The sequence below is a fragment of the Coturnix japonica genome, chromosome 8 (genome assembly GCF_054131305.1).
Source record: "Coturnix japonica strain WE chromosome 8, WE-NBRP24, whole genome shotgun sequence".
NCBI lineage: Eukaryota > Metazoa > Chordata > Aves > Galliformes > Phasianidae > Coturnix > Coturnix japonica.
Window position 1 is genome coordinate 7583037 of NC_140670.1, and position 26004 is coordinate 7609040.

General features: G+C 41.1%; 1 protein-coding gene across 8 annotated transcripts in view; it reads left to right on the top strand.

The window, feature by feature from the left end:
• The window catches only part of PHYHIPL (phytanoyl-CoA 2-hydroxylase interacting protein like), a 56056-nt gene that overhangs the window by 26760 nt on the left and 3292 nt on the right, over positions 1-26004 (top strand). For 4 of the 8 annotated variants that reach the window (XR_014948497.1, XM_085553990.1, XM_015865993.3 and 1 more), the window contains exons 1-4: positions 2942-3144; positions 20947-21143; positions 24480-24654; positions 25605-25722. Coding sequence is in view for 7 of the 8 variants with exons in the window: in XM_085553990.1 (XP_085410116.1) it covers positions 3039-3144; positions 20947-21143; positions 24480-24654; positions 25605-25722 (596 nt within the window). In the remaining variant the exon portion in view is untranslated. Of the gene's footprint in view, positions 1-1382; positions 1502-2941; positions 3780-20946; positions 21144-24479; positions 24655-25604; positions 25723-26004 lie in introns of those variants that run through there. The other 4 variants (XM_015865995.3, XM_015865994.3, XM_085553989.1 and 1 more) reach the window with 3 other exon arrangements.

A 26004-nucleotide genomic window follows, 5' to 3' on the forward strand; every position in this document is an offset into this window, starting at 1 on the left:
GAAAATGCTGCTGCTTTCTGCTTGCACAAGTTTGCTGTGATGACAGATAAACTCTTGTTGAGCTACAGGAACTGGGAATACCCTGTTTATCTAATGCCGAATGTGCTAAAGGTTGCTGTTCTGGTAAATCATAAGCATTTGCAGTTCTGGACACATGACGCTGTTGTCTCTAGTATTCTGCTGCCATTGGCAGCCATCCCATTACATAATGTTGACCCATATTTGTGGTATGTGACATTTTTGCTAAACACTGTCAGGGATAATCCATCTCAGAATAAACTTTTTGATTATAGCTGAGGCTCTGTCATCCCTGAGCATGAACGTAACCTGTCTCTCAGATAGTACTATTCCTTGTTCAGGAGACAGCCAGAGTACAGCTCTTTTAGGTAAGAGGACCACAGGCATAGTTCTGTATGCTTTGAGACTGAAATATCGACGGTATCACCAAGTGATTCCAGTACAGCAAATGGAATAAAGTCTGTGAGCAATTTGAGCTATAAGAAGTGTTTCTGTGTCGCCCAGGTGATGGGAAAAGCTGTTGGCTGGAGGAAGCGTGTCAGAGGAGTGACTGCAAAACGCTGTCACAGGCAGGTCTGGCTCATTTTGTGCTTTAGAAGGGCAGAGCTGTGGAGTAGGTTTCTCTGTGGCACCACTCCACAGAAGTCTGCCACTGTTTGTAGACTAACTGGTCTTTTCTTCAGAAAGAGTCTGATGGTCTGGGGAGGTGAATAGATGCAGCTCAGTCAGGGGTTATTGCCAAGAGGCAGCTGAGAAATTAGAGGCCTTGGAGGAATGGGAACACTCCCAAGGCTGTCTGCTTCCAAAGATCTACACAAAATCCAACAGTTCTTAAAAACTCAACCTCAATAGTGCAAAATAAAAAGTAGGGGAAAGAAAAATGTACAAAACAGAGAGAATAGTAATTTTAAAAAAGCAAATTGCCTCAATATTCAGCAAAAATGCTTGCTTCAAACAGGCTTTGTGCAGTGCTTTGGCAAATAAGCAGCTCAACTGTGTGAGCTGCTGCAACATTTGACATTGTTGTGGGAAGGAGTGAACCTGGAACATAGTGCCGAGAGACTAAACACACCTTCAGTCATCAAACAGAAATCACCCAGCCTTATGGAGGAATGATGGTGTGCTAAGAATGTTCGCAGCATTGAGTAGGAAGGGTTTGCTTCTGTGTGGGAATGAATGCTTGTCAGAGCCAGAATTAAACCTGATGAATGCAGTCTCACCCACTTCCATTTCTCCCCTCTCGAATTCTACGTTTGTCCTCATTCTGTCTGTGTGTTCATTCACATGTTCCTCTCCCTTCCCACCTCCCCATTGACTCACACTCCTTCCCTGTCTCTTACTGCTTTCCTTTCATTTTCCTTCAGGTTTCCTTCCACTCACTCCATTTTTCCTCTGCCTGACACTTCTGTTCACATTTTCATCTGAGGTAAAAAAAAAAAACAACAACACAAGAGAGAGACAAAGAGGGAGGATCAGATAGAAGGTGAGTAAGGAAGCAAAGTGCAGGCAGTGCGAGAAGGGCTCTCACTTCTCCCTGTGCTGCACCACAGACGTCTGAAGGTGCCAGGCCAGCAGCCACGGCTCCGTTCTGCTCCTTTTTCCCAGACAGCAGCTCGTGGCTATGGCTTTGTGCACAGTAATGCCAGAGCTCATTTCCTCAGATTAGTGTCTCTAGAATCCTTTATCAAGAACAGGATGATCCTGCAGTCGGGTGGAAATCCACCTCTGTGACCAGCATTTGGTCATGTGTGGAGCTTGCTGTCATTTTGGAGCAGAGAGAGAATGCTGGGTGTCTCCTGGCACTGCAAAGCAGGTGCAGACCAGGCGTACCTCAGGCTCACAGCAGGGACTCTCAGACATTACGCTGTGTGCTGCCACAGGGTGCAGTTTGTCAGTGGCTCTATGGAACCACATATGACCGTGAAAAAGCAATTGATGGGTTGGGACTGTTTTGTGCACTGCAGGGCGGGATACAGGCTTACACTGGCTTCTCAGGATACAAGCTTTCCAGCCGTGCTCTATCCCAGAGCTGGCTCTTGTGGAAAGCACAGTGTGCTCGCAGGGGCCTAGGCCTTCATCTCCACTGAGGCCTATGGAGAGGGATCAGGGTTCTCATAGACAATTAAATTTCCTCCTTTTGAGCCCAGTTCTTGTTCCTGAAGCTGTTTGCTGAGATGGAATTGTTTTTCTCTGATAGAAATGAAATATGCCTCTTGCAAAAGGCTGGGCAGGGTTGGCATGGCATGGGGTTGGTCAGTGGGGGTGGTGTTGATAGGGATAGCATTGGTAGCAGTACTGGTGGGGATAGCGATGGTATCGGTGAACTCTGGGTGTTATTTCTGCACTGAGAGCAAGAGGAATGTGTGCAAGGCAGGCAGGCAGAAATGACTAATTCTTGCACCCTGTCCTGACATGCATATCCCTGGTTTAGCAACAGCCAACATTTCTTTAGCTCCTTGCGTAACTAAAGGCACTGCAAGCAGCACTGCAGTTCCTCGCCATGCTGGGTGCACCCACCCTGATTGCTCGCCGTGGGAAGCCAGGGACCGGGGATAGTGCTGCCCTGCTCGCGGGAGCCCTCGGCACGGAACCTCAGGCGGCACAGGGGAGGGAAGGGAGGCGGCGGAAGCGCTGCGGAGCCGTCCTGCGGGGCGCCGGGGGCACGAGCGGCCGCGGCCGTTGGTACCGATCCCCGTTAGTAGCGATCCCCGGCGCAGGGCAGCGAGGGGCCGCCGGGGAACGAGCGTGGAGGCTCCGCCGGCGTTACATAAGGGCGTGGGGGAGGGGAGCCGGCCGAGCTGCCGTCGTGCTTCGGCGGCGGCGGCCCCTTTAAACGCGGCTCCCGGGGTGCGAGGAGCGCGTCTCTCTGCTGCCCCCTCCCCATCTCGCCGCGGCGACAAATCCGCTGCCGCCCGCCTCCTCCGAGCCCAGCCAGCCGGGCGGCGCCGGGAAGCGCGGCCGCGGCTCTGCACGCCCGAGCTCCAGCCCCAGCCCCACAGCAGGGAGCGGCGAGGGGCGCGATGGAGGCTCCGCGCTTAGCGCACGCCGTGGGCAGCCCCACGAGCCCCTGCGAGGAGGTGATCAAGAACCTGAGCCTGGAGGCGATCCAGCTCTGCGAGAGGGACGGTGAGTGCGGCTCGGCGCGGTAATCCCCGGGTGCGCGCTGCGGCTGCCCCGGCGGATGTAAGGCGCGCTAATCCCTCCGGCGTGCGGCCCTTTGTTAGCCCCACTGCGGGGAGATGTCCCCGCGCCCACCCCGCCCGCCGCCCTCCCGCACCGAGAACAAAAGGCGGACGGAAGGCTGAGACTTGCGGGAGGGAACGGAGGGCGCGCCGCCGCGCCCCGAGCACCCCCCGGTGCGGCAGTGCGGCTGTCCTGGCGGGGAGCTGCGGCACGGCCCGGTGTGGGCCGTGTCATCCCGCCGGGGCTGGAGCCCCGAGCTGGTTCGTGTCGCAGGGCAGCGCCCGGGTGCGTCCGCCGAGGGCGAAACTTGTTGCCGATGCCGGCGCTGCTCGGCGCGGAGAGGGACCGCGGCTGGTTCAGCACCGCGGACAGCACCGCGCTGGGTGCGGGAACGAGCCGCCTGCTGCCACCACGGCGATGGAGATCGCAGTCAATGCTGAACGCGTGTCTTAGTGCACAAGTAGCAGCGACCGACCAGACTGAGCTGGAGGCAGCGATGTGCAGAACAATGAAAAATTATTCCATAGGAGGGCGGAGTATCGGTTGTGTCGGTGTACCGGGCTGTTCTCCTCATTTGTGTACGTAGCGATCAAAAATAACTTCCCGTTTCTTAACGTGATCTGTTTCGATCGTGTTACCTGCTAAATATCCCGGGGGATGGAAATACCACATCAGTGAGTGAGATAATTGAGGAAGCTATTTCCTTGTTGTGATACATCTTTGGAACGTAAGTGTTGTAGGTGATGTTTATGGCAACAGCCCAGCTTCCTCAATTACTGCTTTTTTTTTACTGATTATTTGTGTTGAAATTCTTCACTTTGATGAAGATACACTTAATAGTTACAACATTCTCTTGAAATATCGAAGAAATCGCTGTGGAATTGGAAACTCTTTTTCATCATCATTTTTATGGTAGCTTTGGAAGTGACTGGATTCTCTCAGCGTTTGATCTAAGGCAGCATTACTCACTCCCATCCATTCATGCCTAGCACACCACACAGAGAAACTGATTGGCGTATATGGTGTGACTGAGGCCGGGCTGTTGTTTTGCTGAGATGCTTTTTCAAGTTAGCTTTTTTTTATTGCTTATTTTATAAGTTATGCACTCCTTAATATTTGTCTGTGGTGAAGCCCTCCATTTTAGCCACTGCAGGCAATGTTTAATTTGACACAGCATAGTAAAGCACTGCTTGATTTCTATGAAATAGCCTTATACACACCAGCAAATGGAAACAATGCAGTGTTTTTAATTTATAATTTTAATTCTCATTTGAATAGACTGTGCTACAAAGCAATGTTGTTCCTATAGCTCTGATTTTAGAAAATGGTCTTCATCAAGTAAGCCACTATCATACAGGGTCATTGCTTCCTACAGTACAGGGTTGAATTTCTGAAAGAAAAACCTGTATTGGACATATAAAATATGCAGCTCGATGCCTTACTTGGCACAGGGTTGTATTAGAACATATTTCAATACTTCCTACAGGTGGCACTTATGTATCAAAAAGATTGTTTAAATGGGATCGTAAAAACAAGCAAGCAAAGATTTGGCCATTAATCTTTCTAGATAAGCATGGAAATGCATATACAACCCATTTAGATCCCTAATTGTGCACGTGGGTTTAGTTAGCGCATTTATATCATGATTTATTTTAGGATATCCCAATTGTGAAAGAGTTAGCTCTCAAGGTAGTGTGTTGGTATCACCAAGGTCAGTCAAAGTTTTGCAATTAACATTAATGTATTACCTGTAGCGAATTAAAAATAAGCTAGATTTTAACCTTTGGAAAATGCCCGTTGTCCCCCAGCTGTAATTATGAAGGCATCCAGCCAAAATGATATCCTTACAAATTCAACCATGATGAATTCTACAGCGCATTTAATTTAGAATTACAGACACTGTTTTAACAAACATAAGCAATAATGGAGCATTTACTCAGAGACCAAAATATTTTGTCTTGTATTTTTTAAGATGAGGGAATTAATATTGAACAATGTTGTGCTTGGAAAATGGGGTTATGCGTCCTGTAGTGGAAAATGCAGGAGCCAGAAATCCAGGAATTGGAACAAGCAATTTATGATATTATGATTCGTATTTTTATAGTATTTTTTTTTTGTTTGTTTTAATGTTCTTACAAGCATCACCACATCTCATAGTGAATCAGACCATTTAGAAGACTTAACAATTTCAAACAAAAATAAACATATGCCTTTTGGAAATCTTTGAATAAAAACATCTGGTAAGGTTTGGCTTAAAGTGAAGGCAACATTACAAAGCCAGTTATCAGCTCTTACTTTCAGTATGTTTTGTGATCTGTGAATATATTTAGCATTTCTTATTTTCAGTGAGTCTACAGGTACAGCTTTGTGTATGTCTGTTGCACAGTCTAACGTTTAGCTCCTTACAACTCTGATGGGTTCATCTTGTGTGTTGGTTCCCTCTGTCATATGTAGATGGTGCAGCCATGTTTCTGTGGACTTTGGCCAAGAAAGAATGTTTGAGTTGTATTAAAAATTCTGGTGACCATTTCATAAATGTTGTCTTACCCCTACCTGGGCATTAAACCTTCAGTAGATACACAACTTCTGTGTCATAAACAGGCCAGTTCTATGGAAATATATATAGCAATGTAAAATTATAAACCTTTTAAAAAACAGCCCCTTCCAGATACTTGGTAGAGCAATCTTAGGTTTTAACATCTGAATTTCATGAAGCTTCACGTTATTGTTGTGCAGGGCTCCCCCTACAGATACTGCTCTTCAGCTGCTGGCCTCCTGCCTGAGGGAGAGCAGCGGCACTGTCTGCTCTTACAGTTGGCAGAGGTGGTTGGAAAGAGAAGACAACTTATGTGTAGAAAGAAGAACAGAGTAACAAATCTTCAACAAGTATTTTGGAGCTTGGGTGGGTTGGACTGGGGAAAAGAGTCAGAGAACTGACCCAGAAGGCACGTAGCTTTGGAGCTAGTAGAGACAGGCTGAGGCTGGTCAAGGGTGGAAGAACAAGAAAAACTTAATAGGTGGAGATGTTTGTGAGGATTAGATTGAATGTGAAAACAGAGGTGGGAATAATGACTGAGTGAAGAATGAAGGAGCAAGGGAGGAAATCTGAATTGAGATGGGATGCATGGAGAAATAAAGTTGGGAAAAAATATGAGGTTATGTTCATCTAGTTTAGATGGGTTTGATAATGGAGAGTGGAATTAGAAAAGGGAGCCTGTGAAAAGTAAACCTGGAGACTTATCTGCAAAGAAGGAACAAGGTATGAGAACGTGGAAAGGGGAAGTACAGACAGCAGAGATTAGGAATAAATAAATGTAACTGGGTCTTGCTCAGTGAAGAGGCCAGGATTGAAATGGCAGCCTTAGGAATGAAGAACAGGACTCCTGAATTGTGACTGGGGAGTAGGAGGGGTGGAATGCAGATGAGCTCAAGAAACAGTACAGAAGTAGCTGTCTTTTGGTGTGATAAACAAAGGTCAATCTGTATGAGTGTATGCAGACTTCAAATGCCAGACGTGATCCCAGGATACCTTGTAGTTCTTGTTCATTTGCCAGCGAAGATATTTGAAATCTACTGGCAAAGCATGACAGTCCTTTACTGTATTTGTTCATTTGAAGGATGGTAGTCTGGTATGGCTGATGGTCAGTCCTTCAGCTGAGATGGTAGCTATACGGGGAGATGGCTGCTGTGCAACTGGGTGTTCCAGTATGTTACACGTATGAGAAGTGAGATGAAGATATGAGTAGGATTTTACTTGTTTTTTCTTTTTTTTTTTTCTTTCTTTTTTTCCTGATGTTCTGTAAATGCTAAGAAATTGCAGATATAGTAGATTACCAAGGTATGCACTCAAAGCCTGGAAATGGTGAAAGTTTGGTCATCCTCTTCACAGGCAGAACTGGCATGGTGATAGGATACTTCATGTTGTACAGCAAATACTGGATGTTTTGAGTGGCATGTTGGGAGGTAGGGGAAGAAATAATGGAGAAAGAAATTTTAGTTCTGACCTGAAGGCTATTTCAGACTTTCTGCATGAAACTGAGCAAGAGCTACCTAATTTTCAAAGTGGGCTGTTACTTGTTGTGTTCCTCCTTTTTTGCTTGCTTAATTCTAGTAACATGGAATGAGGCTTTCAGGAATACTGAGAGTCAACAGTGGCAACTAATTTCATTGAGTGAGTGAGACTTGGAACATGTAAAACACAGTGCTAAGTGCTTTGAAGAAAGGCTAGGTTATCCATCTTAAATAGGTACTGAAAATCACTATTTATCTTAACTTTTTTGTGCCTCAGTTTTCTCTGTGTAAAATGGAAGCCATACAATTGCCTCCCCTCCAAGAGATGTTTTTAAAATAAACTAATGAATATTTATTAAGTATCCAGGCACCATAGTCGTCTGGAAAACCCTTGAGGTGCTTGGAAAAGCCCATGATGAAATTCATTAATTTGTCTTCAGAGCAGACTCTGAATAATGTGTAGCAAATAAGTCCTGGAAGTACTGAACAATGGTGAATAGCTGATAAATGAAAAATAGTTCATTAAGTACACACTATTCATTATGCTGAATGAGTCAGAATTTGTGTGGAAAAATAGTATGTAATCATACAATTAAAGACTGTGTCATAATCTGAACGTACAAAGGTGCCGATCTAAGGTTATTCAAGTATGTTTCATTCCAATATTTCTCCTTCTTGATGGCTTAAGCTATACAGTCTTACTAATGTCCTTTTAAAGTTGTTTTTTCTGTGTTTGTTTCCAATATATGAAGATAATATACAACTATCAGGATCACAGTTGGAATTGGTGTCTTGGCCAGTCTCAGTTGCATAAATCAGTTTCATTCTCATCCAAACATTTGAGACCATCAAAACAGTTATGTTTAAAAATCTTACATAAATGTTTTACAAGATAAATGTCATTTCTGTCTTAGGTAAACTATTTGCATCCCTTAATTTCCCTGTTTTTTGAGGATCTATCTTGTTTTCTTATTTATTTCAGAAGTTTTTGGTTATGCAGAATGCTCTGCTTATCCAACAACATATTTTTATGGCTTGTAGGTGGGAGAGATGTTCTTGGCCAGGTCATGTACACGTTTCCCTTTTGTACAGAAGGGATATAGTGGCATCATCCAGCCCCTGAAACCATTCTTCAAATCCCTCTCTGAGCTTTATGAAGCAGCATCATTGCTGTTTCGGAAATGTAATCATGTAAGTCTCAAAGACAGGAAACAATTGAATTTCTAGATGGACTCTCACGTGAAGGACAGCTGAGAGGTCCAAGTTTGACATTAATTGTTAGTGTCCTGAATGGTGCAACTTGCATAGGTTGTTGCTGAGTTTTATTTTAACTCTGAGAGTTCTGAGCATAGAAATAAACAACCCATGTTTTCATGTGAAGTGATAATAATAGAGACTCCTGTACCTGTGACACCCAGATAGGACACAAAGTCAAAAGTTATTGTTGTATGTAATTACTGTCACTATTGTTCCTCTCCCAAGTTACAGTTCGGAGAATTATGTAAGAGAAGGAAACTTGTGATTTGCTATATCTTTCACTTCAACTCACTGTAAGAATATTGTTTCTATCATAAGCAACAATGCCACTAATTAGCTGGACTTTGCTAGAAACTGACTATTCAACGTTCCTGTATCAAGAAATACAGTTATTCCCATTCTTCCTTATTGTTCCTTAATTTTTGGAGTCATTTTACTTCCTTCTTCCTCCTTCCTCATCTCTTTTTAGTGCTTTTTGCGAATCTGTGATTGATCAATAACTCTTTTATCTGTTAAAGACCGAACTGTATGTGACTAGCTGTCTAAATCTTGTCTGCTTTTATCTGTGCCCCTAGTTGATCCAGTTACTGTTCACTGAAACTCTTCTAGACCTTCTGTAAGTCAACTGAAATTCTTGGTGTGTAATTATGCCGGATCCACGTACAGAAGTACTTTCCTTTCCCAGTACTATGAGCTGATATTACTAGGTTGCAACTCAAAGATATATTTTTTGCAGTTAATTTTCACCCATTGTTAGAACTAGGGCATTTTAGCTGTTACTGTTTCACAAATGTCCTTTCTTTGTGTCTCTGTGTGTGTGTTCATATTATTATTTCCAAGTGCATTATTATTTATTCTGAATCCATTTATTACTTCCTGTTTTCCAAGTTTTGTGTTTGCAGGTCCTTCTATTTTAATATCATCTGCTATACAGAAGGGTAATAATCTTTTTTTCCAAACATTCATAAAAGTGCTTATTTAGGCTGGGTTCTATGTGCTTATTTAGGCTTATTTCATGGGTTCTATGGTATAGCCCATTAGACTCCTTAACTCCTTGCATGCTCTGCAATTGTTCAGCCCTCCAGATTGGAAGTTCTTAGTAAATGCAATGGCAGGAGGAATCATTTAAGGAAGAAAACTTCTGCTGCCTCCAGCATTTATGAAGCTGGACAATCTCAAACACAGAAGCTGTTTTTCTTGAGTAAATGTTAAGCTGTTAGTAACTTCATTGTCTGTTTCAGCTTCTATCTTAAATTATATGCAGTTTTCTTCTCAGCCTACTAATTAATCTGATGGTTCTGCCACATCTGGTAAACTGTTCTGGGCTCACTTCTCTGAATTTTCATTTACATTGCAGTCATGCCTGTATAACTAGATCAGTGTGTGCTATGTGCTGCTTCAGCTTTTTCAGGATATTTCCAGTAAGCTTCCTGGTTACAGAGCCATAGGTTCTTGAACAAGAAGATTGTTTTCTCACCTAAGGGAGGGAAAAGAGGGACTGTCATGTTCTTATGTAGAGATGTCTAGAATTTCTTCATTTATTTTTGAATTCCTTTGGCAGACATCACTGTTCTAAATTATCTCCAAAGGCTTATTGAACCTTACCTTCCTGACCTTGGATTTGCCTACTGGGCATCTGCCACGTTATTTCCCATTTTCCCCCTCAAAGATCTCCTCTCTTATATATTCCTTGTAATTTTCTCTATCTCTTGCTATTCATAGGTCGTATATAGCATATATAGCAGGGCTGACATCCCCAACCATAAGGTAGATTTCACTTTCCTTTGTGTTGCTGAAGTAGCATCAGTGTCTTTAACCAAAGTTGAGGAGATAATCTTTAAAAGTCTGTACAGTTTGGGCTTGCTTTTCTTAGTCTGCTTTGTATTGTAGGTATGTCTACCATGCTCCAGCATGCATGGCCTTGTGTGCTTTATGTGACTTTGAAATGCTGTTTTTAATTTTAGATGAACACAGATGAACATTTAGATTTAGATGAACATTTTAGATGAATTATCTGCTGTTTTCTTGTGTCTCAATGGAATTCTGAAGTGTTCCTCCTGGAGTATTGTTTCCAAGTATTTAGAAACAGTATTAACACTGTCAATCCATGATACATTTATAGAAATATGCCACTGTCATGGTAAAGTACCACAAATGAAATACTTATGATATTGGAACAGAAGAAAGCTCGGCTCCAACCTCAGTTCCTGTGATTTCCACACTGCATTTCATTATACAGTGAAGAATCCTTTATTTGACCTTGAAAACGTTTCCTTCAGCACAGAAGGTTTGTTTAGAATTCATTGTAGTGTTTGTAGCTGATCAATTCTCGCAGTGGTGTTTGTAGTTGAATCATTAATCCATTTTATTTTATTGTTTTCACAGAATGTTCTTGTTTTATGTATGCTTGAATGAGTAAGCTGTTTTGTGTGGATGTTTTCAAAAACAATGATTAGCTATACTGCTTTTCTAACCTAACAATGATTTCTTTGAGCCTTGGCAGTTCTTGCTGCTGTCAAAAAGGGGAAACCTTAAAACTAGTTCAGTGTTACTTTTTTGTTCCTACAGAGTAAGGGGTAGTAACAGTTATCAGAGTTGCCCTCTCAGTTCCAAGTACAGAGTGGTATCTGGAGATTATTTCTTCAATAAGCCAGACGCAGCTGGCAACAGTAGGCAGACAAACGTGGTCTGAGGAATTCCCATGTTACGCTTTGTCTGTGAATATACTCTAGTTGGAAGAATTGTTTGCCAGAGGTATTCCATATGTTTATACATTTATTCTCTGAGCTGTTCTGTTAGGTTTGAGAAAACTCTGAGTAGAAGTAAATTTGGATTCATTCAGTTTTAAAAGATTATCCTTTTTTTTTTGCTTCAACTTGTATCCAAAGACATATGTGCTTCAAAATCAGCTGGATGAAAAGATCTTTAAAGGCTCTTTCCATCTTGGGTAGCCATAACTACAAATACATCAAACATCAGTGGAGTGATTCATGCTGTGTCTCTGGTCCTTTTAATCTCAAGGAAATTATACATCAGTTTATGTAAACTAAGGAGTAAAATTAAGAATAGAGTATGTAGCAGGTTGTATTTCCATGCTATTTTTAAGGTATATCTGGTAACATAAAAATTGTGTACTTTTATGATGGAAGTTATGCTGGTAATTCTAAATAGTAGTAAACATGGATGATAAATTGCTAACCTCTAAGCTTTCAGTGTAGTTTGAAGATACACCTCTATTTGCAGGAGTTGAAAACCCCTATCTTCTCAGAGACTGCATTACGTCAAGATTTTGTTGTTTGCTTGTGGGACACAGTGAAATTTTAGCCAGTGTCACATGTTCTCTGGTAACACAAGTGCCACCTTACCCTTCCCTAAAGGACAAATTTGAGCAGTAGGACTTCATGCATACAGTTTGTTGGAATTCTTTCAGCTCTGCCCTTAAGTAGACTTTGCTTTCTGTTCTCTCCCGGCTGGAGGCACCTGAAAGTGACCTCAGCTGCTCCTTGAGTGCAGGAAAGGCAGAATTAGGTCCTACATGTGAAAAATGAAATACTGATTCTCTTCCTTCTATTTTTGTATATTCTGTAATGCTCAGCTGCTTTCTGGGTTGGTTCCTTGAGCAAACCATCAGCAAACTACCTAGACTGTCTGGTGAGGCTGTCAGTGCTAATTCAAGTGTGCAGTGCTTGAGATGAAAGCAGAAAGACCATACAGTGAACCTAAATCCTTCAGTGCATCTTAGAACACTTCTTATATTTAGCTCTCATGGTAAGGAGTGTGAATTGGGAAACATTACTTACAGTGCTTGTATATGTTCTAAATCCAAAACATGAAAAATAAATCTGACTGAATCATTTTTAAGTAACATATCCAAGGAGACTTTGTTGACTTAGTGAATTTGTATTAGGTTGTGCAGCTATTCCTCTACAGGAAGTAATCTCATTTTATCTCAGCACAGTTACGATTGATTCCTTGTACGATCCAACAATTATATGATAGCTGGGTGATAAGACTACAGAAGACTTTGTAAGAGAAACTATTTAACATGTCCAGCTCATATGTTTTATGTATTTAATAATAACTTGGGTGCTATTGAGGTCTGCAGATTCCCAGTGGATTTGAATCTGATTGTTCGGAGTTGTATATTTCTTTTAACTTAATTGTGTCAAGATTTCAGCTTGAGTTTTCTTCTGTTCATTTGGGCATCAAGGAACCTGCATGAGATGTCTGTTACAGATGCCATCAGGGCAGGAAAATGATGAGCTGGAGTCAAGTTTTCTCAACTTCACAATTCAATTACAATTACGTAACAATTCAAATCACAGTTAAACTGCATAAGCTGGCATAAAACAAAGTTGAACTCTATTCCTTACAAATGATTTATCCGTGTGAAAGGCAGGCAGCAATTACCAATGCTTTGAAGTAAAGAAATGCTCATTCATGCTGCAGGCTGCCAGCGGATCCAGTGAGTCACAAAAGCCCACTCGCACTGAGCACCCTGCTTTCTCAAGAAAAACAGTTTGTAAGATTGTGCCATGACTTCTTCCTGCTGCCCTTCAAGCAGTGAGTTTTGCCTTTCTCTGCAGGCTTCGCTTTGCTTGAAAGGAATGTGAGTTCTAAATGAAAATTCTTGTACAATTGAGTCAGCTGTAGTTTTCAGACAAGCTGGCAGGTCAAAGCTCATGTGAATATGAGGCTGCCTCTCCTTGCTAGCCTGAACTCACATGACCTGACTTAAGATAAGTAACACATCTTTAGTTTTTGATTAAGATGCAGCTGCAGTAAATGGCACAAGTTGTTGCCAGTCAAATAAGAACAAGGTAAAATATGTATAAGTGTGAGGTTCTTAATAATCAGCTAATTGGTGTTTGTTTGTCTATCTGTTTTGCTCAGTGAAATGTGAAAGTAGAAATCATGTCCAAAAGGCCGCTTGTTTCTCTAATACACAATTAATATTAACAGCAGTAGAAGATTAAGGGCATTGCTTTGCCCTTGGTTACACTGTTAGACGAAGAGCATTGGAGCAATTAAACCAGTGACCTAGAGCAGTGTAACTTGGATAAGAATCTGTCCCCAAGCAATTTTTCCAGGGTCATACAGTCAGTGCCTTCACCTATTAGATCCGTTTTCTTTCATTGTTAGTCTTGGAGGCATGGACTGTTCCACAGCCTCAGAGAGAACTGTACTTGTTTATTCATCAGAAGAGAAAAACCTCATATTCTAAGAAGCTCCAGATGCCTTCTTGCTCTGAAATCTATCCATATCAGAGGATTCTGTTACATCATGAGAAGCTTGAGAATGGATGAGTGTAATTTAGTAAATAATCACAAAAGGTAACTTCAGCTCTTGGCTTATGTGACCCCCCCTCCCTCTCTAGTCAGTGAAAAGAACTAGGTTCCTTGGGGCAGAGTTAAATGAGCGAGCTAACTGTAGGTACTCAGACTGTCCAATTTAGGAAACTCTCTTTCTTGACTGAACAGAAAGTGAGCCTGAGGAGTGTGGTGTCCCAAGGCCTTTGCTGATAGTTTCTTCTAAGCATAGTAAAAATGAGTGTTTTCCATACTGGCACATCTTATCAGTAATGCCCATGAGCATCACTGCAGAAAATTAGTTTCAAATCTTCTACACATCAGACCTTAATTTGTAAATTAGAGGACCATCTTTGCATAACATTTATTTAAGGTGTAATCTATGCTATTATGGCAGGAGTGAATGTTGTTCTTGCTTTTTCTTCAGTGCTTCATCTGTTGTCTTTAAGTGTCAGATAAATGATTGGGTTTTGTAATTTTTAAACTCAAAGAGGTGTATATAGCCTAACAAACCCACTTGTGAGAATTTCGAAGCAATGCCTAAATTTATATTCCTTATATTCCACAATTTTTTTTTCTGTTACTAATTACAGTAACTTTTTCTTACAGTTGTACTTAATTTCCTGTTTAACTTGTTGCTGCATTCAGCGTCTGCTGAGAAAATGATAGTGCTATAAACCAGTCCTGTAGTGCTGCTGGCTGTCCATTTTGTCATGCTTGCACCACGTATTAACATTGGTGTGAGTGGAAAACTTTGCACATTTCAGCAGAGTAAGCTCCTGAAGACCCATCAGCACAAGGTCTCAACTATGTGATATTCAAGTGATTTCACCAAGGGCAAATGAGGATTTGATTTGAATAAGTATTCGGGCAGATGGCAAACCTTCAAGACTATGTTGAGTACTTTTCTTTCAGTTGCTGTACTGTACCTCTTGTCAGGTAGCAGCCGGATCAGCGAGCCTTCTTCATGCAAAGCGAGGCTGCCTGAAAATAGTGTTTTAGTCTGCTAGCTGACAGCAGGCAGTGAGAAACGAGGTTGGGGAGAGGTTGGAGCACTGCTCAGTAGGAGCTAAGAACTACACATTTGTTGCTGTCAGTTGCAGGATTGAGATATTGGTCTGCTCCTGATTTGTCACATGGGACCATTTGTAGAACACATTTGTTCTCTATAGGAGGAAGAGTTGAGCCCTTTCTAAGAGATTTTTTTTTCTTTTTTTTTGTCTGAGAGAAATTCCCTAATACAGAAACAAGAAAATGTGTGTTGCATTCACAAGTTCATTCAGCCTCCAGTTTCTGCCAGTGGCTAAGTAACACTTCAAGGAATAGCTCAGTGAACTTTACATTGTCACAGTTCTTCTATGGCATCAAGTGGACTGCAGTCAACTGTACTGAGGACTCATTTGTGCTCACAGTGTCTAGATTTGTTCTTTTCATTTTGCAATGTATGGAGCAGTATTTCTGCTGAACATGGTGATGTAGATTAAGAGGAAAGAGCTAAATTATGCCTTGAGTTAAACCAAGTAATGAGAATCTAAATATACATGAACATTTTGAGACCACTCTGTAAATATGTATATTACAGTTCTAAACTAGTAATGCTTGATTTTCAAAACTGTTCTTTAAATTTTGGATAGAGTAGTGCATGTCATCTTACTAGAAAATGCTCAGCAATTGTATATCAGACATGGGGAGGAAATGAGAAGAGTCAGAGATGTTTATCTCTATAATGGGATTTATTGAGGCAGGAATTGGTTTAATAAGGATGCTTACTTAGAAAATATTCTTAAATATGTTTAGATAAATACAAAAAACTGTATTAGGAGTTAGTTTACCCAAATTCTATGGGAGGGAGACATTGAGTAGCCTGAAACAATTTGCTCATTTTTTAACATGAAAAGGTGCAGAACTAAGTGATGCACAAATGCTACTTATGTGGCTATGAGTAGGAAGTTGAACTCTGAAGTAGGATAGCCCTGCTGGAGAGTATCACTTACATGGCCTAAGAACTATCAGCCCATCTGAAGCTGACACCTCACAGAAAAACCTGCTACTATTGCTTGTTTCTTTTTAAAGACAGTGCAGGGCAGCCCTTCCTGCGGTGTCTTTTGTGTGACAGCAGCATAGATAACCCCCAAACTATCTGAACCAGCCTAGAGAACTTAGATTAATGTGGACCAGCTCTGTGGTGATGTGGCATGACGTCTGTTTCACTGGCTGTCTTCCCATTGCTGCTTGTGGAATATGAGTGACTTTGCTGTGCTTTTGGCATTCCCAGTTTTCTCACCTACCACAAAAAAATTGCAACAACTTAGAGGCTGCTTCGAGTTGCCTTAGCACAGACAGCTGTTGTTTGGATGAATGGAGCAATTGCCACTGCACTTAGGCTTTCTTTTCTGTAGTATCCTTTCAATCTTGTGCCACAGATCCATGTTGGAGTTGGTGTTTTTTCAGTAGCTCTGTGTGCTATGTAGGGTACGTTTTACTGTCTGTATAGTAGCCCAAAATGTTAAATTATCTTCAGTTTAATTATCTGGAAATTACCAGATTCCATGACTTTTAACACTGTGTTTGTGTGAAATCTTAGATGTATGAATTTCTGTTGGAAAACTAAACTGTGGTTTTGAACACATGTATTTTGCAAAAGATTGTGGAGCCAAATTTTAAGAAACTACTGTCCCCAAGTAATTAGTTGTCATCTCCTCGGCTGGGAATGGGGTAGTGAACTTTTAGGACTTTTCAGTGTGGCTTAGAGCTGGAAAAGACTGGCTTGTAACTGGAAATAGCCATCACTAACAGGCATCATGTTGTTTGTGTTTTGTTTTAAATCTAGATCATATTAAGTGCAAAGTTTCATCCTCAGACAAAGAAACTTCTTAATAGCAAGTATTTAAATGGAGGGATGAACATGAAATTTTCAAAGCATAACTTGATAGCCTAAAATGCTTTGTTGGTTTTTACTGATCTTTTGGGAGTGTGTTGTCAAAGATTCAGGGCAGTGATGTTGGCATTCTCAGGAGAAGCACAATAGTGATTTTTTTGTGTGTGTTGCTGCTGCATAAGTGTCAGAAGACCATGTTTCCCACAATGTGACTGTAAAGACAATGAAGATTTACCCATGAGTGCAAAGAAACTTGAAACCATGTGGCTTGATTTTGTCTGCACAACTGGAAGTCTTCCAGTGTAGTAAAAAATGAGGCCTGTGTATTTTTACATGTTGAGTGGGATTCATAATGCCTTTAAGTAGAAACGTAAGTTGCACAATCACTGAACTGCTGCATGTTGCAGCTTGAGAGACAGAAGGAAAATGCATTAGCAGGAAACTGTCAACAGTCTTTAGGGCAAGGAAAAGCTGTTTCATCTCTTTCTTCTCTGTTGGCTGCTTTTCTGGTGTGCTTGAGTTCCATGATGTGTAAGGTCCATTTACATCACTTGAAAGATGTGTAACTCTCCGCTATTCCTTAGGACAGCTTTAGATCTGGTTGAGTATCTGTACTGTCTGTGATATCTCTGTAGAAGGACACTGCACCACCCCTCTGGGCAGCCTGCTTCAGTGCTTCCTCACTTTTTCCACAGTTCTTCCACTTGTTATTATGGAACTTCCTATGTTCAGTTTTTAGGCCATTACTCCTTGTCCTATTGTTGCACACCACTGAGAAGAGCCTGGCCTCATCCATTTGCCTCCCACCTCCCTTTAGGTATTTATAAACGTTAATTAATCAATTACTGAAGGGAGAAAATGAGTTCAGCTGACCTTTCCTTCTTTTAATCTTTCTGAACTTAATGAGCATCATTGCAGCTGAATGAATATTTCACGGGTTTACTTCACACCTGAGTACATGTAATTCCCCTCACTCTGCAATATTAGTAGTTTTATTTTCCTCTTGATGGGTGTCTATTATGTCATTATCAGTCACTTGCAAGTTCTGTTTTCTGTCCTGTCAGGATTTCTTTTGTGGATAACAAACAATTAGATTGTGAAATGAAGAATGAGCAGGCAAGTATTCTCTTGTCCTGCTGGAAAGTTCTGCATTTTTAGAGCTAAGCAAAAAGACTATTGGGAGTGCTCAGTAAATACCTCTTGGTGTCTGTGTCCCAGTTTTTCTTTACTGTCTTGCCACTGCTGCACATGTCATGGTTCAACCGCTTGTTTTGAGTGATGAGGCAAATAAAATTTAACAAAAATTAAACAAATAACTAAATAAACCTATATCTTTTTAGCATGGACTTGGCAATTTCCAAGTCTTATCATTTGTCTCCAGTAAGGACAGATGAAAGCCGGGAATGTACAATGGGAATATTTTTGCCTTTTTCCCCCCATTCAGAGATAATTTATGTAAGTAGAAGATATAATGAGGATACTAAATTAAGTGTGTCTGTGTGTATATAAATAAAATCGGTTTGTTATCCATTTGCCAGCATTTTGGCTCAGCTGCAGCAGTGACTATCATGACTGCTTCAGAATTGATGAGACAATTTAACTTGTAATTTAACTCTGGATATGGTAGAGAGAGATAAGCCTGTGAATAGGACCGTAAAACATGAATCTCGCAGTTCTCCAGCTGATCTCAGTGAAGCTGGAGTTTTGTGTTTATTTGGCTTTGAAGAAATGGAATATCTTATGCTTCCAGTGTAACCTATGTACACTTGAGTGGTCTTTGACTTTTTTTTGTAAGGGTCAAGAATCACCGAGCCCTTTAGCTTATTGCTCATTATAAAAATAAGCTTTGTTTGTTTGTTAAAACTGAGGTGTTTCTGCTGTACACAGAGATTACATGCCTATGTTTTTTTGGCAGTGAAGAGCAGGTTTGTTTGGCTTCTAGCTCTTCTATAATTTTCTGCCTGAAAGAAACCAGAAAGCAGTGTTTCTATCAAGACCTGCAGTGGCATCCACTGTTTAAGCAACATGAATGTGCAAAACAAAGCAGCCATTTTAATTGGAAGCTGATCTGTTTCCATTTGATATGAAGCTATTCAGAACAACATTTTCTATGCCACTTTTATTTTCAGTTTTTTGTGTGTTGTGATGTTCTGACAAAGGAAGATCAATTTACCCTCAGTGAAGTGGGAAGACAAATGACATGAAAGCAGATTGTTCTAAGTCATTTTCCATCTATTTGGCATCCTAACTGTACTAACTTCCTTTCAACTGGAATTTTGAATTCTTTAGGGCAAACGTATGCTACAAGGGCTGCTCCAAAAGTTATGCCTTCTGTTTTATTTGGCTGTATGGCAGTAGGGGTTGAACCTTCACACCAATATGCCATTACTTTTTGTTCCTGTGTGACAGATGGCAGCAGAGGGGCAGTCTGGCAAATGGTGTCTGGCATGGAAGTGTGTATGAAGAAAAGATGCCACACTGAATTCCTCCATGCTGAAAATTGCCACTCACTGGCATTCATTCATGCTTGCTGGTTGTTTTTGGAGATGAAACAGTGGATGTGAGTATGGTGAGGCTGTGGTTGGTGCATTTCAGCTGTGCTGATGAACGTGAAAGGCAAACCATATTCTAGATGGCCATGCACAGCTGTCACACCACTAAATGAAAGTGTGTCTTGGTTAGCTCATCTGGGCAAATCAGCTAATGGTGGTGCCTGCATTGAAAAGTAGTGCTTTGTAGCTGAGAATTGCTCCATCACATACTGCTCTTTGTGCTCTTTGTATTTGTTGTAGCTTTCGTGGAAGTAAAATAGGAGGCATTTCTTTTGGAGCAAGCTCTGTATTTTTGAGGAAGTTCAGCTGCTGTTTGTCAACTTGGTAGTTTTCCTGTTTCCCAGTGTTCTTGAGCCCAATATGAAGAAGAAATGTAGACATGCTTTCCAGTATGAAAACCAGTTCAAAGCACAAGAGAGAAGAAGAAGAGGAACAAATGTGTTAATTTGTTAGTCGGTTACATCTGTGCGTGAGGAAAGGTGATCCAGTACCTGCACACACGGTCATTAGCAGTTTCCTATACTGTCTTTCAGTAAACGTACTCAAACTATTCAATTCTTAAGTAAGGGAGGAGGTAAAAGGATCAGGAGCACAAATATCTAAATGTGTATCAGATGCTTCCACTTATGGGTGTTCTTTTGCTCTTTGGCAATCATTAATATGCTCTGTAATCCTTTCTCATCTGTTACTTTATATTTGCAATCAGTGCTGCTTTGCTTACCTCCTGAAGTTTAAACTGTCTTGACTGTTTATGATATGGCTGGAGCCCATCAATATAAAATATAGAAGCTCCATTTGAAGCAGACAAGCTACACATTAACATATCATGGATATATGGCTGTATATGTGCTCACATCATTATTTTGTTATTTGTTGTGCTGGAGCCTTGAGTTCAACCAGTTCACCAGGAGATCTGAGAACCTCAGCAGCATCACCCCCATCTTCTCCTTTAACTTTTTACCTGCTTCTTTCTCTGTTATCTTCTCTTTTATTTATTCACTTTTGACTCAAGCCTGATGCACTGCAAAACCCCCTAGTGTGTCTGAGTTTTAGTGATCACTGTATGCCCTGCAACAAGGTTGCCCTGGAACTAAAGGGAGACCTCATTTTGGAATCTACAAAGCCCACAGAAACTGCCATGTGTGTCACATAGGCAAATAAAATGGAGAGAAAACAGACAAGAATGTGACACTAGTATATGCATCCTTTTTACTATGGCTCACTAAAAGGACCATTGTGGTGATTGCTTGATTGTGAGGGGAAGTATTTTATAGGTGTGTATGCGCACACACCATCTGTATACCTTGAAGAGGCTGGTTTTACTTTGTACCCGAAAAATACTTTCAGGATGAGTGTGATTTCTGTTTGTTCTTGTTTCTCTGTCAAGTATGGATAGGGCCATTATGTGAACTGTAGCGTACACTGGCATCTTAACTATTGAAGAACTAGAAGGCTTCAGTTATTTCTCACTCTCAAAGTGTAACTACACACACAGTAGTTATGGTACTAACCAGTCTGTGAAGCCCACTTTGTGTTATTAGTACTTATTCAATATTTCTAATCACTGAAATTGAGGTTTCCATAACTGTGCCTTACTGTTACTTCTGAGTACCACCTGTGAGGTTTTGTGAAAGACTGTTCAGAATTGTCATCGTATTGGACCACAGAAAAACAATGTTTAGTAGGCCTTTAAGTTAACTAACCAATGTAACTTAAATCATACTTATTTTTTATGCAGGAAATAAATCACAAGACAGTGGGATTGCAGAGATGGAAGAACTTCCAGTCCCACACAACATCAAAATAAGTAACATCACGTGCGATTCCTTCAAGATTTCTTGGGACATGGATTCTAAATCCAAGGACCGCATCACTCATTACTTCATTGATCTCAACAAGAAAGAGAACAAGAATTCCAATAAATTCAAACACAAGGTAATTTAAAAGTCAACGTGGACATATGTGGCTTTACATAGATGAATCTTGGTGTATCATTAGCCTTTCAAAAGCAGGTAATGGACATCTGGCCAAGTTGGGTTTAAGTTTATCTGACTGACAGTGTTTTTTTACTCAGGACACCTATGCCTCTACCATATATGTACATATATGTACATGCAAATACATTTGTTTCATAGGGAACTGAATATTACCTCTTCTACCTCATTTGGAACTTAAGCAGTTTTTTGAATCCATGCATTTATTTTAAGGCAGGAATTTTTATTCCTGACTAGTTCTTAGTAATTAATTAAACCATTTATGTATTCTGTGCTTGTCCATAATCAGTGACAGACTGATGAGAGCAACACGTCGTTTCAACAGAAGAGTCAAAAATTCTAATGCACTTCTAGGAAGGCTTCCAGCAATCTCAGTTTGTAGTGTTCAGTGCTGTGACCCAAATATTCATCTGGTCTCTTTCATCAAACCACTAATGCAGAGATATATTGAATATATTGCCAAGTCTATTGTTATCAAGTCCAGAAAAATTTGCTTCGATCTCAAAATAGTTCAAATACTGAGATGTTTTACAGAAATGGGATGGAAGAGGAAATTAAATGCCTCAACCATCTGCAAAGAAAAAATATTTAAGTCTTAGCAAGATCTCTAGAAGATAAGGTTTGCTTTTGTTTGCACAAACAACCTTGGCAAACCACGTGTAACTGGGAGAGCTACATTAATATTTTATCCTTTCAGTGCTTTATCTTTTGGTGAATACATATTCAGCTTGTTTAGGGTGCATATTGTTTTATTATTTATGACAACAGACATCATATTTGGTAAGGAGGAGATTTGTAGTAATATGTGAATGCTAGAATTCTATTAAGACTGTATCCTTTTCTCGATGCAATTTCTACATGTTTCCAGTTTTGTGTTTTTTTTTTAAATATTGAAGTATGATTATTTCCATGTGAAAAGTAGAGGAATGAGGCTCAGACATACAGCAAAACTAGAACAAGAATGGAGTGTTGAATTCCTGCATTGTGTCATATGAGCGGACTTGGCAAAGGGAGGGATAAGATGAAATAGGAGACTGAAAATTGAAATCTGCTTCTTTGGCATGGAAAAGGAACGACACAACAGGATCCTATTCCCAAAATGAGTGAGGTAGTGTGAGTGGTTTACCTTGCTGCTTAGTCATTCAGAGCTGGCAGGTTGTTCTTATTGTAGCCTAGGTACCTTTACTGTTGTGTATTTAGAAGCCCTGGTTGAGCAGTTGTCTGCAACTCCAGGTTCCTGACTGTCTTTGAGCTGGCTTGTAACTTCCTTTGCTCTTCTTTGGGGCCTCAGCTAGGAACAGAGGTCAAACACCTCACAAATAGGTATGCAGACAAAACAGAGATGCTTAATGCATGCTTTGCCTCCGTCTTCTACATCAGTGATGGACCTTGGGACTCTTGGATCCCCGAGTTGGAGGGCTGTGACTGCACTAATGATGAACTCCTAGCCAACCTCAAACTTGTGCAGGATTTGCTGCTCCAGCTGGATACGCCTAAGTCTATGGGGCACAATGAGGTTTACCACAGGTTACCCAAAGAGCTGGCTGATGTCATTGCAAGACCTCTTTCAGTTATTACACTCGGGAATCTGGAGAGTTCTCAGTAGCTGGAAGCTGGCAAACATTGTCCCAGTTCTCAAGAAAGGCAAGACCCTGGCATTTACAGGCCTGTTATTCTTAATCCTGGTAAAATTATGGAAAATATTATTCTTTTTTCTTTAGAAGTCACTGAAGGACGCCTGAAAGACAGTGCTATCATTGATCATGGCCTACACAAGGATCCACAGGATAGTGGTCACAGCACCATGCAGCTCAAGTTCAAGGAGCATTAGGACTCTCAGACACAGGGTTTGAATTTTGGGTGGCCCTCTGTGGAACCAGGAGTTGCACTCAGTGGTCCTTGTGGGTTCCTTCTAATGAAGGATACTTAATGATTCTACAAACAGAAAAGAGATGAAAATGGAGAATATCCAGAGAACTTTATAAGTATTGCTTATAAAATGAATAACAAATTAAAAAGAGGAATAACAATGTTATGAAAAGCAAATTCCCCCCTCACCCCCGTGCTCTCCCTATATCCCATCCTATTCTCACCACCCAGCCACACAAGAAAGAAACCTCTCAAAGTAATTTTGTGGCTCTGGCTTCTTCTGGTGCAGTTAGAAGAGCTTTTGATGTGCAGCTGGGAGGTAGAGTTTTGAGGCATGGCACTTTAATGTTGTTTGAACACTGACAAAACTAAACCAGGACTGTGTTACAGGCACAGACACTAGACTTCAGTTGGAGGCAGTTTTTATGGCAGCCAAAGAAAAGGCAACAGGAAGAATAACAATTGTTAACTGTAGCATCTGCTGACTGCATTACCATAGGTAGATGCAGTCCTGTGGGGTGCTTTTACAATATAGTTTGAGGGTGGTAACTTTAAATATCACTCGGAAATTTTTATTTCTTTTTCCCCATAATTTTTTTTATTTTTTAAACATTTATTTCAGTTTACAGATCTGAGTTCCTTACAGAGACAATTTCCTCCAAGATATATGTTATTTTGAGAATTGACTAGCATTTATGTGGAAAGTTACATATGTCTAAAATATCTAAAATGTTTCCTTGTCACATGGCAGCCAGCCATCTTCCTGTTCTGTGCTGGCTGACAAATAGTCAGTAGGCATCATTTGTTCTTCTCCTTGGTGGTCTGAGCTGCAGAAACTGTTTCAAGAACAAGCAACTGTACTTCTGTGTTGCTCTATCATGTGCTGCGCTGACAGAGCAAAACAGAAATCTGAAATGCATAAAGGAGCAAGAGGTGCAATGGTGAACACAGAACATCCAGCTGTATGTTTGGCTTGTTTCTGCCATTCTCTGTATGTAAGGTTAATTTGAAATACGTGGAATTCATGAAGCTATACTGCAATGCGTTTGATTTTTCTCTTTTGATTTTGGAAGATACCAACAGCAGCAATATACATGGACGTGATGAAAGCAGGAATTCTCTTTGGTTTCGTTGACTGAAAGAAAAGCTTGGCAATGAGAGCACAAGAAGCTCTTCAGGTTAAGATGCCCTTATGCTCTGCTTGCACACTTAAGCAGACCTTAGACCATTGCCCTAGACCATCCTGTTAACTTTGCAGCACTAATGGACTGTAAGATGTAGCTAGTACTTACACAGAAGAGCCCAAGGAGGGCTGGGGATTATGTTAGGAGGATGACAAAGGCATGGTGTGTTGGCTTGGTAGCTGTGCTGACTTTTTTGTCTTGTTTTGTTTTCTTGTTCCCATTAGGACGTACCCACTAAATTGGTGGCCAAAGCTGTTCCTTTGCCTATGACAGTCCGTGGGCACTGGTTCTTGAGCCCAAGAACAGAATACACAGTAGCAGTGCAAACCGCATCAAAGCAAGTTGATGGCGATTATGTTGTTTCAGAGTGGAGTGAAATCATTGAGTTTTGCACAGCAGGTAATGTTGCTGAGAAAACATACACCATAGGACATATGCAATTAAGGCCAGCTTTGCTGCATGAATGGATTAGCCATCTACCAGTGTGATGTAGCCTGGTGGGCTTATAATATTTACACTCGGAAACTGGAATGCTTGCTTTATGCTCTGTGTGCACTCAGGTTTGGTGTATTAATGAGAGAAAGAAGGAAGCTGTAGTCTCCCTTTGTTCTACAGTAGCTTAGATGCCTTGAAGTGCTGTACCTGGTAACATTGCTTCTCCCAAACTAGGCAAGGAGACTGGTGAACCAAAGTGGAGCTGGGCTGTTTGTGTGCCTCTCGCTGGCTACAAGCCATTTTGGAGATAAGAGAGTAGCAGATTGTTCAAGACTTTCTTCTGCTCCCATTTCTCTGCATGCTCTGGAGCTTGAGCACCGCCACCAACCTGTGTTAAGGACCAGTGCATGTGCAGTGTGTTGGATGATGGCCACCAAGTAAAAACACGTCTACCTGTGTGCAAGTTGAGAGCTGACACACGCTCTCTGTGAAGTCTGTTGGTTGAGATGCAGTTGAGGCTGGGTCCTAAGCAATCTATTTTTAGTTAAATGACTTCTAATTTGTTTGCAACCGTGTACACTGTTGGAAACAGTCAATCAAACAATTCTGTCTGAAAGCAAGGCAATGCTCAGCTCCTCTGCATTTCCCAGATATATATGCCCTCTAACACAGATAATCCCCAGATGAAAGTGACTAAAGGCTTGTAAGGTATTCATGGGGAGGATCAAGCATGCATGCTCCTGCCATTTGCCTTTTGCTGCTGCTGGAAAATGGTGCTGGACTTGATAGTTATTTATAACTGCTACACGATGTGTGTTGCTAATGCTCAATTCCCAGTTATTTCTGTAGTTTTGGAGAGCATTGTGGTGGTTTTTTTTCCTCTCTCATACTAGCAGATTGTCTTTTCTTCTTAGATTATTCAAAAGTTCACTTAACACAGCTTTTGGAAAAAGCTGAAGTGATTGCAGGCCGTATGCTTAAACTGTCTGTATTTTATCGGAATCAGCACAAAGAATACTTCGATTATATCAGGTAAGAATGTAAACATATGCAAAATGGTTTGGCAAATTAAAGTAGTAATGAAAATTTGTAAGTGGAAGCAGCTGTGCTAAAGCTGGATCAGAATGTCTGTGCACTGCATTGCCTCTTCAGAAGGGAAAAAACAAAAGGTAACTCATTTCTTCCACCCTGCCTGGCTCAGCACTTAAATTAGGGAATAAAAGTTTTGTGGTTTAGAGCAGAAACTTGAGTATTCACAGGATCTCCACCCTTCTGTAGTCCCTGTGTTTTTAAAACACTTTGCTATGAAAACCA